The following is a 14,647-nucleotide window of genomic DNA, read 5'->3' on the forward strand; positions in this document are numbered from 1 at the left end:
ATTAGCCAAAGCAGATAAGGTACCATTGTTGATGCTATATATATATATATAAAATATAATAATATAATATATTATAATATAATATATTCTTAACATATTATATTATAATATATTATATTATTATATTATAATATTTCATATAATATAATAAATATATATAATTTTTTATAAATTAAGAAAAACAACAAAAACAACCCAAGAAACAAAACAAAACAAAAAAACAAAGCTGCTTCTGTTTTTTTCTATGAGAAAGCAATGTATCATAATGCAAATCAGGATACTATTTGTGGATAAAAGAAAGGAGGGGTCAACTGTCTCTTTTCTTATGCTATGGTTTTTCCAATTACAAAGTAATACATACTTATGGAACTATTAAAAAAAAAAAAGGAGAAGAAGAAGAAGAAGAAAAACTAACCAGTCTCTCTATTTGGGATATATTTTTAAAATATCAGTGACCATATTATACATATTGTTTTGAAAACTGCTTTTTAAATCTAGAGTGACTATTGGTCCATATCATAGCATATGGCAACAACATGACTTTGTTTCCTAGAGAGCACTGTGTTGCATGGTAGTAAACTAATGCTTTAACCAATCTGTAACTAAAGTATGTTTAGTTTGCTTCGCATTTTTTTCTACTATGAATAATGTTGCAGTAAACATTTTTTTTCTACATTTTCACACAACTTTGATGTTTATTTGGGATAAATCATACAAGTGGAATTGTTGTACTGAACTATATGAATATTACAAGCCTTCTGATACCTATTCTTAAAGTGTCCTGTGGAAAGAGGCACGAGTTTACTCTTATACCACCACTATACGAGAGCCCCAATTTTCCTAGAGTTACACAAATTTGTTTTTTTTTTTTCCACTTTAAAAATTGTTCCCATGTGGGGGGCTGGGTGGCTCAATTGTTTAACCCTTGACTCTTCGTTTTGGCTTAGGTCATGATCTCAGGGTCATGATTGAGCCCCATGTTGGGCTCCATGCTGGCCATGGAACCTGTTTAAGAGCCTCCCTCTCACTACTGCATGCTTTCTTTCTCCTCCGCAGCCCCACCAAAATAAATAAATAAACAAATATCCCAGCAAAATGTTATTTAACAAGTCGATTTTCTAAGGCTAATATTAGTAAACAGGGCTTGGCAGGTGAACAAGTTCAAGGGTACTCTACTCCCATCCACTTCAATAGCAACCCCTCCATTTTACTGGACAGAAGAGCCTGATGAAAGTGCAATTTTACTTCATAGCAGTGACATTATAGTGGAATTTCTCCAGCACTTCTCTTAGATGGTTTTAAAACATTTATGATGTGTTTTAAATACCTACATTATTCTTATTTGGCTACTATTATTTTAATGGAGTTATTCTTTAGTTAATTTCTGCTGAAATGATGCATAATTAAAGTAAACATGCCAGAGAGCACTAGATTGGATTCTGTACATATTCTTTGTACTATTTAATTAGCACGCTAGTCATAGAAGACCTTGCAACATTCCTCCCCCCCCCCCTTTGCCTATGTTCTATAAATTCTATGTGCCAATTAATCCTTGATGGTATAGCTGAAGTTAGGGACCCTGGAACTGGAGGGGTATGTATATATATGAATGCTGACCATGAACTTTCCATTAAGATATCAACTTTTCCTCTGGTTCCTATAGTTCTCTTCTGAACAAGTGACATTCTCTTATATCCTTTTGTATTTCCAGCATCTAGCACTTATTCATCCATTGGTCAATGCATTGCTACCATGTGTCAGTCATGGTTTTACATATTAGAGATATGTAATAAATAGGATTAAAATCATAATCATAGCTAAAACTTACAGAGCCTATATTACACTCTGGGAACTATTCTAAGTCATTTACATACATAAACACAATTGAACCTCACAACAACTTGTGTGGTAACTATTACAGTTACTTTCATTTTACAGATTAGAAGAGCATGTCTCCAAGAGGTTAAGAAACCTGTTCAAAGTCATTGATCTAATAGTGGTAGAAGCCGATTAAAAGCAAGCAGTTTGGATCCAGATACCAGGCTTGTAAACACTCATCTATATTCCTTTTTCAGATAGACAGAGAAGATCTCCAGCTCCCTTGAATCTCATATTCTAGTAAGATACACTTCAAGTTTCAAGCACTGAAACTGAAACGTACTGAGAAGGACTTTACATACAGATTCTTAAGTACCACCTGAGAACTCCTCAGACCGGAAAGAAGTTGAGCAAAGGGTAGAGGTGAGAAGTGGGGATAATGGTGGTTTATAATAGTAGTACTTCAGTTGGTTTTTATTTGTTGACTACAAAGTGTTGGAACATTAACACAGATTTTAGTTATAGAACAGGTAGCATGATATTGGCAACATAAGAGCGCATGCTTCTGAGTCGCGCAGACCAGGATCTGAGTCCTGGTCCTAGCTCTTTCTAGCTGTGTAACTTTGGACCAACTTACTTAATCTTTTTAGCCTCAGTTTTGACATCTGTAAAATAGGTATGATGATAATTGCTTCCTCAAAGTGTTATTGATGTAAATGTATTAGTCTATGTAAAGTGGCAGGAATATTAAAATTCTTATAATAATAATAATAGTAATAAAAGCTAATATTTTAGCTTTTATTACTATTACTATTGTCATCATACATCTCTCTTCTCAGGAAACAGGAATGCTTGGTAAAAATTTTTGCTGAGCATTTTCCTGTAAACATCTGTGAACTGATGAGTTTAATTAGGGTACTGTTGATGAGGCTTCTGTGTGGTCTTTTTAAAAATTCAGAATAGTACAGGATCTGGACCAAAAAGTGCTCTTTTGTGCTGAAGTCTTCAAAATGTTTTTCACGAAAGTGGGTTTATTTGGGTTAATTATGTGTGTGCCTTATCCTATGAACTCTCAAGATAAAGGGCCTACAGCTGGAGCTGATTGTACACAGAGAGAAGGGACATTACACTGATTGGCTAGTTGCTCTTGTCATTGTTTTTTATTGTCTTTTTTCTTTTGCATCAAGTATCTGCCTATAATGGTGAACACTGAACAACTGGCCTGATTTCAGAAAAAAAAAATTATGTGCATCTGAATGCAGTGTTTCTGTGGGCGCACTACACAGAGCGGGGCATGTGTGCAGCCTGGCCATATGTTTGCAATAGGATGAAGGACTGAGGCCAAGGAGAGAGGTTAGAGATGAGAGGACGCATTTTCTCCAACAGAAGAGGGAGCACTGAATTTGAGCATGATGCAGAGACAAAGGAGGGCAAACTAGCTGAAGAACGAGGTGCCAAAAAACCTGCAAGAAGAGCAGGGTCAGTGTTGTGGGAATCAAATTGAGTGCAAGCAAACAGGTATGTGATGGGACAAAGGTGGGAGGTGTGGCAGCAGGAGAATGATAATAAAGAGGAATGGGTGGTGTACAGATGGTGAGATGCTGACCTTTCCGTATTTATTCAGGAATACCAACACGGTGGCACAAACTAGGAGGTGGACATAAATATTACCTGAGACATAGTACAAGGAAATGGGGGAACTCTAGAAACACTAAAAAAAAAAAAAAAAAATCACGGGGGCACCTGGGTGGCTCAGTGGGTTAAGCCTCTGTCTTCAGCTCAGGTCATGATCCCAGGGTCCTGGGATCGAGCCCCACATCGGGCTCTCTGCTCTGCAGGAAGCCTGCTTCCTCCTCTCTCTCTGCCTGCCTCTCTGCCTACTTGTGATCTCTGTCAGATAAATAAAGAAAAAATCTTTAAAAAAAAAAAATCACGAACTCCAAAGTTAACTTCTAAGGAGACAAAGTTGCTGATCACTAGATGAGATGAATTAAAAAGGAGCACTAAGCAATGGATAGAATTGTTGAATCACTGTATTGTACCTCTAAAACTAATATAGCATTGTACGTTAACTACAAAGGAAATATAATTTTAAAAACCTAATAAAATTTAAAAAATTAAAAAATAAATACAAATAAAAAAGTTGACAAATCTAATGTGCTAACATCAATGATATGAAAATGAATATGCATAAGCCAAAGGCTAAAATCTCTGCAGTACACTGCAATTCAAGGATATAAAAAATTTTATTTTAAAAACAGTAACCACAAATAAATAGGGAACAATAATAGTTATCTCTGGATAATAAACATCTTCTTATTTTTCACTTTTTTAGCAATGATCATGAACTATAGTTAGAATGAAATTAATTCTATATTTTAAATGAAAAAGAAAAAAAAACTTCAAATAAGAACAGAAACAAAGTGGGGAGCCTGGGCACAGTCAGTTTAGTGCCTGACTCTTGGTTTCAGTTCAGGTTGTCATCTCCGTCATGAGCTTGTGAGATCAAGCCCCACGTCGGGCTCTATGTTCAGCATGGAGTTTGCTTAAGCCACTCTCCTTCTGCCTTTCCCCTCTCTCAAATAAACATCTAAATCTTAAAAAAAAAAAAAAAAAAAAAAAAAAAGAAACAAGATAACCCCAGAACCAAAGTGCAGTGGCTTCATTATGAAACACACATAGCAAGATCTCAGGAGTGATGGAAAATTGGGATGGAGAAGAAGGAACTTGTTTTCTAATGGCCAGCAAACTGATTTAATTTTTTAGAAAAAAAAAAAAAAAAACAACCTGCTATTATTTTAAGCCTAGATGTTTCTAGAAATGAAGTTAAATTGGCATAATGAGAGTAAATTTTAAATGTAGTACCACATCTGTTTTCAATTCCTATATTCATGAATTTTGTTCAGTTAACATATTTATTGAAGATTAGAGATTCCTTATATGCAAAATAGGGATGATACTAATTTATTTGTTGATTTATTTATGTTTAGGAGAAAGGAGGGATACCATGAACATGAAAAGACATCGTGTAAGATAGAGCAGTATACAAAGAGTCATCAAACTTCACAATCATACACAATGTTTCTGCTGATTTTGTTGCTGAAACTAGCTCCTTCTGTGAAAATGATCACCCCCTACCTTCTACAACAGTTAATCTTGCAATGTCTCTTTCCTGTTCAAGGACTGATTTTCTAAAAGGCAATGATTAGATTGTCCCCCCCCCACCTTTTTTTTGGACATTGGAGTATAGCTGACACACAATGTTACATTATTTTCAGGTGTACAACACAGGGATTCAACAAGTTTGTGCATGATATTTTGCTCACCAGAAGTGTAGCTACCATCTGTCACTATGCAACACTATTACAGTACCACTGACTATATTCTTTATACTATACCTTTTATCCACCCCTCCCCAGCTTACTTATTCCTTAACTAGAAACTGGTATCTCATTCACCATTCACCCATTTACCCTAATTAGAGTGTTTTCATCTTTGTAATCCTCCAACTGATGTACCATAAGTAGTAGGCACTTCATAAATGTTGAAACAATTAGATAAATAAGTTAAAAGTAACATTCCATGTACAATGAATTATGGATCACTGAAAAAAATTAAGTTAAATTTTTAAAAAAGTAACATTCCAAGGAAAAGCTATCAAAATTCCCTAATTTATGGGGTGCCTGGGTGGCTCGGTGGTTTAAAGCCTCTGCCTTCAGCTCGGGTCATGATCCCAGGGTCCTGGGATGGAGCCCCACATCGGGCTCTCTGCTCAGCAGGGAGCCTGCTTCCTCCTCTCTCTCTGCTTGCCTCTCTGCCTACTTGTGATCTCTGTCAAATAAGTAAATAAAATCTTTAAAAAAAATCCCTAATTTATAAGACAAAGGAGGAATTTGTGTTGAGTTTCTAGGTTACATTTGTGTTGAGTCAGAAAGGATAAGAAATGAAGGTCATTCAACAAACAACACACGTTTATAGGACACTCACTCTGTGGCAGGCATGGGATATAAGGATGAAAGGTTGGTAGAGAATGGGAGTAATGGGTCACATCAGAATATCAAGGACACGATCAAAACTCCAACAGTGTGAATTTCTTTCTCCTCCATTAATTGTTGATGAATTTCTTAACTTTTTATTCTACATATAGACAGAGCAAATAACAATGACGTTTTGATTGACTTTTCCAGTGTCCTCTATAGCAGTGGTCACCAACATGGACAATATGATATGAACCGCAGGGCAATCCACTGAACACAGGAAGAATTTTGTATCTGAACTTCTATTAATATTTATCACACTAATTATCATCTTCCTATTTTTTAATGTATGTTTTAAAATGTATATCATGTATTAGAATAGTGATATATGTATGCAATATAAAATAGGGAACTATATATATGTATATATACAATATATATATATGAGGCAATTTTTTTGTGTTTTACAGATGGAAATAATTTTGAAACCACTGCTCTGTAGTAGGCATCTATATATATTAACTTAATATTAAATTAATATATAGAGAGCGAATTCTATAGCCAGTGTTAAACCAAATATAAGCAAAAAAAATAGAAAACAACATAATGGGAGGTTTTAACCCTCAAATAAGATATGTCATTGCAACTGCACTGCATTTTGATTTTATTACATTTGAAAAAAATTACAACTGAGTCCAAGAAATTATTATCCAGGTTTTTCCCCCTTGTGTTTCAGAAAGTACTCTAATTACAGGGGAGAAAGTGTGAGGGGTGAAGTATTTCTAAATGTGGTCAGCCCATTGTTGGAAAATGCTAAATGATACTGTACTGGCTTGATAGAAAGAATGTTAGCCCCAAAGTCACCTTCAGGAGAAGCACTAGAGCAGCAGCAGAACAGGCTAGAATGTGATTAGATCAGTGTAGGACTGTGGTTCTTAACCTGACTACACATCGGAATCACCTGGGAGACTTAAAATGATTTCTTTGAAAAGGAAGCGTGGTGCCTACCTCCAAGATTCTCATTTGATTCTTCAGGGTGCATCCAGAGTGATCAAAAATTTACCACGTGATTGAAATATGAGAGCAGGATTAAGAATCAGAAGGGCTGCATAAACTGGTGGAGGGAATGTGGCACTAGGACATTGACATCTGGGTCTGAATCTGATTTCACAATTTATTAGTTATGTCCTATTGGAAATCCCTTTGTGATCTCTAAGCTCCAACTTTCTCTTCTGGAAAGAAAGAGTAACAGTACTGGCTGCCCTCTCCATCTCTCAGGGGATAGAGTGAGGACTGTGTGCAAGCTGCACTCTTCCACGGGGAAGAGCCATGGGCAGAGAACGTTACCCATTTCAGTTCTCGTCTAAGGTCAGTCTAACAAATTCAAGTGCTTTCAGTCCTGTTCATTATTCAGAAATTCTTACATATCTGCCCTGCCTTCAAGGTGATTTTCTTATTAATATTTGGGTGAAGCTAGGCAGTTTTGTAAATCACCAAAAAGATTTAATTTAATAAGTGCTCACAACTAATACTTGTTCAGAAAATTGTATTGTTTCCACTCACATTCCCTAAATCCACTTAATGTCCTTACCATAGCATATTAATTTTGAAATAAAAATAAGAGTCACTTTACACCGGTCAGAATGGCCAAGATTAACAAGACAGGAAACAAGTATTGGTGACAGTGTGGAGAAAGGGGAACCTTCCTTCCACTGTTGATGGGTTATAAAACCTTCCTTCCTGTAGCTGGTACAGATATTCTGGAAAACAGTGTGAAGTTTCCTGAAGATGCTAAAAATAGAGCTACCCTATGACCTAGTGATTACACTACTAGATATTTACCCTAAAGATACTGATGTAGGAAAAAGAAGGGGCACATGCACTCCAATGTTCATAGTAGCAGTGTCCACAACAGCCAGACTGTGGAAAGAGCAGAGATGCCCTTCAACAGATGAATCAATAAAGAAGATGTGGTTCATATATACAATGGAATATTACTCAGCCATCAGAAAGAATGAATACCTACCATTTGCATTGACATGGGTGAGAACTAGAGGGGGTTAGGCTAAGTGACATAGGTCAAGGCAATTATCATACGGTTTCATTCACACCCAGAACATAAGGAATAGCATGGAGGACCGCAGGGGAATGGAGGGAAAACTGAATGAAAAGAATCAGAGAGGGGGCCAAACCATGAGAGACTGTGGACTCAGGGAACCAAAGTGAGGGTTACAGAGGGAGGGTGTCAGGAGATGGGTATTAAGGAGGGACATGTTGTGATGAGCACTAGTTGTTATAAGCAACAAATGAATTGTTAAACACTATATTAAAAACTAATGTACTATATGCTGGCTATCTGTAATAAAATGTAATAACGTAATAAAATAAACATAATAAACATAATAAAAATAAATAAAAAAATAAACGTAATAAAAAATTAAAAAATAAAATAAACAAAAAGTCACTCTCACACAGCACATCCAGTCTACTCCCCTGAACACTAGTTCTAGGTGCTTTAAGCTCCTTTGTTCACTTTAAGCAAAGTGTTGCATAATGAAGTCTGTTTGAAGATTATAGTGTTCAACAAGTAACAGCTCACATCATTGCTGTAGAAAAGACAGTCAGATGACCCTGGATTCAAATTTTCTGGTATTGTGTAGAAAAAAGATGAAGAAAATGATCACTTCTCCATAATATATGTGGCCCCCTGTATCATCTTGGTAGGGCTTCATAAAAACCAGTGTGTAAAAATATATGAATGAATTTTAAAATTATTAATACTGTTAACTTCTAACCCTCTGTCTCAAGAAATCAAAGGCCAGGAGTTACTGTGTTTAGTCTGAGATCACAACACTAACCACTGGTATAGTCCATAAAAATCAGATGTCATTGGCATTTGACAAAATAAAAAACCAAAATTCTAGTGAATGATAATAAGTGCCAAGCAGCAGGAGAATTAAAAATGTATATATTATTTTGGTAAAGAGAACAAATACCATGCATCTGAGCACACGAGGAAACATCAGAGAAGACTGACATTAAAGTCGTTTTATTTGAAACGCTAAGAGTCTTAGTGCAGAAGTGATAGGTAGAGTAATTTTTTCCTTATTATAGAATAAATGTAAAGGTCAGATGCAACAATATTGCCTGTGGTTTTAAAAATGGGGGAATAACATTCTAAGGAATCAAAAGTTTTCTTAAAAGGGTAATCTATTTAGAGAAGATAAGTGGCTGTGTGGTAAAACTGACTTCAAAAGTGAGAGAAAATGTATAAAACATCTTAAAGGCTGAGAAGTAAAAAAAGTGGCAAGATGTAAGTTTTCAAACAAATGTAGAATTAATCTTTACCTTTCTGTCTCCAAGGGACAGAGCTGTGAATAAAGCAAGAAATGTAGAGGGACATGTGTTTTGGTATAATTTTAAGAAAAAACAAATCTAAGGATAGCTAGGATCTAATGGGTAGCTTCCAGGAGGCATTAAATTCTCCACCCTTCGTGTGTTCTCGCAGAGGTGAGGGACTACTTCACCTTGTTTTTCTGTGGATTCTGATGTACCAAATGAGTTGGAATAAGATAACATGTAAGAGAGATACTTTTCAATTCTGAGTTATAAGAAGTACTTAGGGGGGAAAAAAGGACCCAACATATATGGTATGAGGAAATGAACAGAGTTTCATTTTAGGCCAGTTTGCTTAAAGAACTATGAATGAGTAACATATGGGAGAAATTTTCCTAAGGAGTGAGAGGAGGGAGTGGTGCAAATTGCTTTAGAAAGGAGAATAGCTATTTGGAGAAAAATATACAGTGTGGTACAGCTGGTAAATCACGGAATCTAAATTATTTGTACTTCCTTTGGGGGAGGAGAGTGGAAGAGGAGAAAGATAAAGATGATGTGAATGTAGGGTAATAAAGAGAAAAGGAAGGGGAAAGGAATGACAGAAGGAGAGCATTAATAAATATTGTTGGGTTGAAGCAAGATAATTGGTCCTTCGGGGTGGCTTCCGTGATTTTTTTTTATTCTTTTCCTCAGCATTATTTTTCTTTCAGAATATTATAAAATGAATCATTTTCTTTCATTTCCAGATTTAGTTTGGCAGTTGCCTTGGAAGTACTAATTATGTTTTCCTTACATAAGAGAGGAGAGACCTATTATTGTTGAAGGTTCTTTTTTTTTTTTTTTTTAAACAGGCTTTAAAACTCAGAATAGTTAAAGATTTGTCTCGGCTATTTTTGAAATCATTACATGTACAATGAATATCAAGAAAATGGTAATGGAACAATAGCATGGTGCTGGATAATCCTTTGACAGAATTATTTAGACTTTGAGGGTTTTATTTATTTATTTATTTTAAAGAATTTTAAAATAAAGCTAGGAACTTAAATGGAACTTCAAGCAATCAATCAACACACAACATCTAGCTTGATATTACAACAGCAGCCACTAAAGAAATGGCAAAAGAGTTGTCTACAACCAAACCTTTACAGAACAATGAGCCAAAGGTCAAATGTGATAACCATTAATTTAGAATGAAAATGTCCTCTTCAGCTTTTTCAATTTCATGCAATGTAAAAGATGGATATCATGGTGTATTTTATTCCTAAGTCAACTAACAATGAAGTCTATATTCTTGAGAGACATTGTTAGATCTTATACCTCAATAATACTTTTCTGGTTCAGAAGACACAAAATTATAAAACAACTTTTACATCCAAGGCAAAAAAAAAAAATCAGAAAACACAAAAAACAGCCAACAACATAAAAAAAAAATGCAGAATGTCTCAAGAATGAAAATAGTAGTTCTCTTGCATAGTATAGGGCCTACTGCTAATAAAAGCATATTGCATACTTAAAATTTACCAAAAGGGTAGATCTTATGTTAATTGTTCTCACCACACACAAGCACAAAATAATAAAAACAATAACAATAGGGGTGAGAAGAAACTTTGGAAAATGATGAATATATTTAAAGCCTTAATAACGGTGATGGTTTCTTGGGTATATATTTAATACCCAAACCCATGGAGCTATATGTATTAAATATGTAAAGCTGTTTATATGTCAACTATACTACAGTAAAATGGTAGAAAGAAAGAAAGAGAAAAACTTCAGGTGGTAAAGAGGCCCACACTCTTCATTGCCACTTTGACTCAAGTCATAAATGCCACATTTTTTGCCCATCCAGTATGATCATAAATTTTTTCCTGACAGAGTTACTTCCTGAGTAGTGGTTATTGCCTTGGACATGGTAGGTGTTTATTATATAACTTGCTAAATAAAGGAATGAATGAATGAATGAATGAATGAATGGTAACTAAAGAAATGAAGGAAAGATTTGACTGGCAAATTCTAGAAACAAATGAAAGATCATGCTTTGTGCTTATAAGCCTCAGTTCCTGGATTTGAAATCCAGTTCTGTCTACTGTTAACTATATCACTGTGGCCAAGTTAATAAACCTCTCTATACCTCAGTTCCTCTTTGCTTATATAAAACAGCTTGTTGTGAGAAATAAATTCATTACAAAAAAGCACTTTTAATAATCCATGGAATGTAGCAAATGCCAAATAAATATTAGTTATCAAGATTATTATAAAGGTTTACTTAGGTAATTCAATACCAAGATCATTTACAACTATGAAACTAGATGAATGGGACCAAGGACAAGCTGTCTAAAGCCCAGGGAAGTGGGCACAATGCACTGAGATTCAACCTCTGAAGCTTGCACATGTCACAGAAATTACTATTCTGTTGAGGATATAAATTGACCTTTTCCTAACAATCCTCACTTGTGCTACAGATAATGGCTCCTTGCAGAGATTAGAGGCCATGTTTTACAAGGGCAGACATAATACACTTCTCTTCAGAGCTCTCTTTTATTAATTTTCAGTATTTATTATCTTGTAGGTTTGGTATAAAATAGTAAATAGAGATAAAGTAGTTTTATTAAGTGCAATTCCAAATTTGTACTGCTTATGTCATGCCTTAATTTTGCTTTAGTTTATCCTAGAACTCCATGGCTTAGGAAGGGCAGCTGTGTGTTGGTGTTACTCATTGCCCAGGGTCCTGAAGCATGTAGGCAGCTGGTAAATAAAATAGCCTTAACCCTATCTGATTGGGGTGGGGGGAAAGATACGTTTACACATGTGACAGAACTTAGATTATGAATTCTGGTAAATCAGGGGCTGTTTATACTGTCTACACTGGTTCAACAAGGGACCACAGAGAGACACAGAAATGTACATATTAAAAAATCAGAGAACACAGAGAACACTTTGTTGCGCAAAGCCCACCTTACTAACAGTAGGCAAGTAACACTCTCTTGGGCTAATAGGTTATCTTGGAAAAATAACAATCCGTGTCTTGTTCTATCTGTGAAAACTAGTGAAAATTCAGATTTGTTTTTAAAATGTCAACAAACAGATACGATTGTACATGAACTTCTGAAATCTCCCACCACAAAATCTGCTCTTCCTTTTTTTCCATTTCTGCTCGTGATCACTATTAGGAATTTAATGGCTGAAGTTCCACCACCCAATATGACTATACTTACAGAAAGATTCCTTAGGAGGTAATTAAAGTTATCAATTAATGAGTTAAGGGTGAAGTCCTAATCCAATGGGACTGACCGGTGGCTTCAATAAGAAGAGAGAGATCTCTTTCTTGCAGCCCAAGCACAGGTGGAAGGCCATGTGAGGACACAACAATAATAGGGCTGATTGCAAGCCAGGAAGAGAGATCTCACCAGGAACTGAATGAGAAAGAACCTTGACCTTGAACTTCCCAGCTTCCAGAACTCCAAGAAAATAAATTTTTGTTGTGTAAGCCACTTAGTCTATGGTATTTTGTTATGACAGCCTGAACTGAGACAGTCATACACTGGGAAACAAGAGCTTTATAAATACACACATAGTTTTGCATGAGTCACACTTACCATTAGCAGTCTGTCTCCTACTTGCAACCTTCCATCTTTTTGTGCAGCTCCTCCATCTATAATTTTAGTTACATAAATGCTGTTGTCTCCAGGAATGTGCTGGTTCCCCACACCTCCTGCAATACTGAAGCCTAAACCTATGGGAAAGGAAAAGAAAAGTTTCGTTGTTGTTGTTGTTTAAGAAAATGCAATTAGCCATATTTAAGCAGGCTAAAAAAAATTAATCCTCAGTTTATTACAACAGTAATAATTAACGGTAATGATTCTACTTCAATCGATTTTGTTAAGTATTTGACGGTTTGTTGATTAATGCTAACGAGGCAAAGCTCTTGAAGTCAAGCCTATATGGCCATTAGTTTTGTTATATTTCAAGACTGTCCACCTAACTGTTGCTCCCTAGCTAATTAGCAGATAATGGGTGATTGGCCAAATAGGGATATGGCAAAAGGATGTGGAAGAATCCTCAGTGAGGCAGGCAAAGCACAAGTTCAGCCCTGCTCATGTGGAATTGATGAGCTTGTCTTTGTTGTTATTCTCCTAGCACAGAGAAGAATTGCAAATCATTTGGGTAGAGACCTAGATACTCTTGACATTTCAGGATTAAAAGTACAGCTGTTAGAAAATTCCACAAATTCTCAGACGAGAGCCACAAGGAAGATCCATGAGATATTTATGTAATAATTTCAGAGAGAAGGCAAAAAGAAACTAGATGCTTGTCCTTGTTTGTTTCTCTAGCCACCTTGTCATATTTTCATATTTCCTCACACATATTAAGTGCTAGTGAGGTAGTAACACATGAGAAATGAATCATCCCTGTACACAGTCTAAAGACACAAGAAATAGTATTTTACCTTTATTAGTTTTATAACAAATCCCAGAATGCCAAATTTTAAACATGGAAATTTTCTATTTTGAGAGACAAATTTATACTGTACCATAGCTTACAAAACTTTGTTTATATTAAACTATGGAAGGATAAGAAGTTATTAAAAACCATTATGGGGGCACTTTCAAAGAACGAGTGATAGACTCTTTTGTGTGAAAAAATAAAAAGGTCTTTTTCAGGATATGATTGAATATACATTCGATATAATACCTGTAGCCTATATATTCATTGAAATTCAAAACTATAATTATTACCATAGAAATTATTCAGAAAGATAAATATAAATCGAAGAATTTGTACTAAAGGCATACGAAATTTCTATGACTTATGTAGCTGAAGAATTTTTTTTTTTAAACAAACTACCCACTATGTTATCTCGTATTTAAAAAAAAAAAAAAACCTGTTTTGTGATAAAACAATCACAAAAATTTTTGGCACTTTATATGACAATAATGAAAAACACTTAAAAAAAGCTCCATTTTAGGGCGCCTGGGTGGCTCAGTGGGTTAAGCCACTGCCCTCGGCTCAGGTCATGATCCCAGGGTCATGGGATTGAGTCCCACGCCGGCTCTCTGCTCAGCAGGGAGCCTGCTTCCTCCTCTCTCTCTGCCTGCCTCTCTGCCTACTTGTGATCTCTCTCTGTCAAATAAATAAATAAAATCTTTAAAAAAAAAAAAAAGCTCCATTTCACTATGCTTTTATTGATTAAATATTGAATGGGGCTTTTAATGGCCTAAGTGATTAGATAATGGAAAAATAATGGCATAGTAAATTATAAAGTTACACCTCTGAAATTACATTTGAAATAAAATAATTTTTCTGTTAAATTAACTATAATAGTTGTTAAAAATGCAAAATGGATTTAAATTGATAGGACAATTAAAATAATTGTTATCTAATATTCTACTAAAGTGGGTAATTATTCTTTATTGATGTTTTGACATCCCATAGATCTATAAATGTATCTATCTGTCTCAAATTTAAAGAATTTGCTTATCGAGCAAAAGATGACCAAGAGTAAATAAAATGCTCTCAAT

At 35.2% G+C, this 14,647-nt stretch overlaps 1 protein-coding gene across 18 annotated transcripts in view; it reads right to left on the bottom strand.

The window, feature by feature from the left end:
- DLG2 (discs large MAGUK scaffold protein 2) overlaps positions 1 to 14,647 on the bottom strand; it is a 1,545,411-nt gene that overhangs the window by 468,605 nt on the left and 1,062,159 nt on the right. For all 18 annotated transcript variants that reach the window (XM_004763483.3, XM_045071283.1, XM_004763486.3 and 15 more), the window contains one exon: positions 12,725 to 12,861. In XM_004763483.3, coding sequence (XP_004763540.1) covers positions 12,725 to 12,861 — 137 coding nt within the window. The remainder of the gene's footprint in view (positions 1 to 12,724; positions 12,862 to 14,647) is intronic.

This window comes from Mustela putorius, unplaced genomic scaffold, assembly GCF_011764305.1.
Source record: "Mustela putorius furo isolate JIRA1106 unplaced genomic scaffold, ASM1176430v1.1 tig00003987_pilon_pilon_pilon, whole genome shotgun sequence".
NCBI classification, from domain to species: Eukaryota; Metazoa; Chordata; class Mammalia; order Carnivora; family Mustelidae; genus Mustela; species Mustela putorius.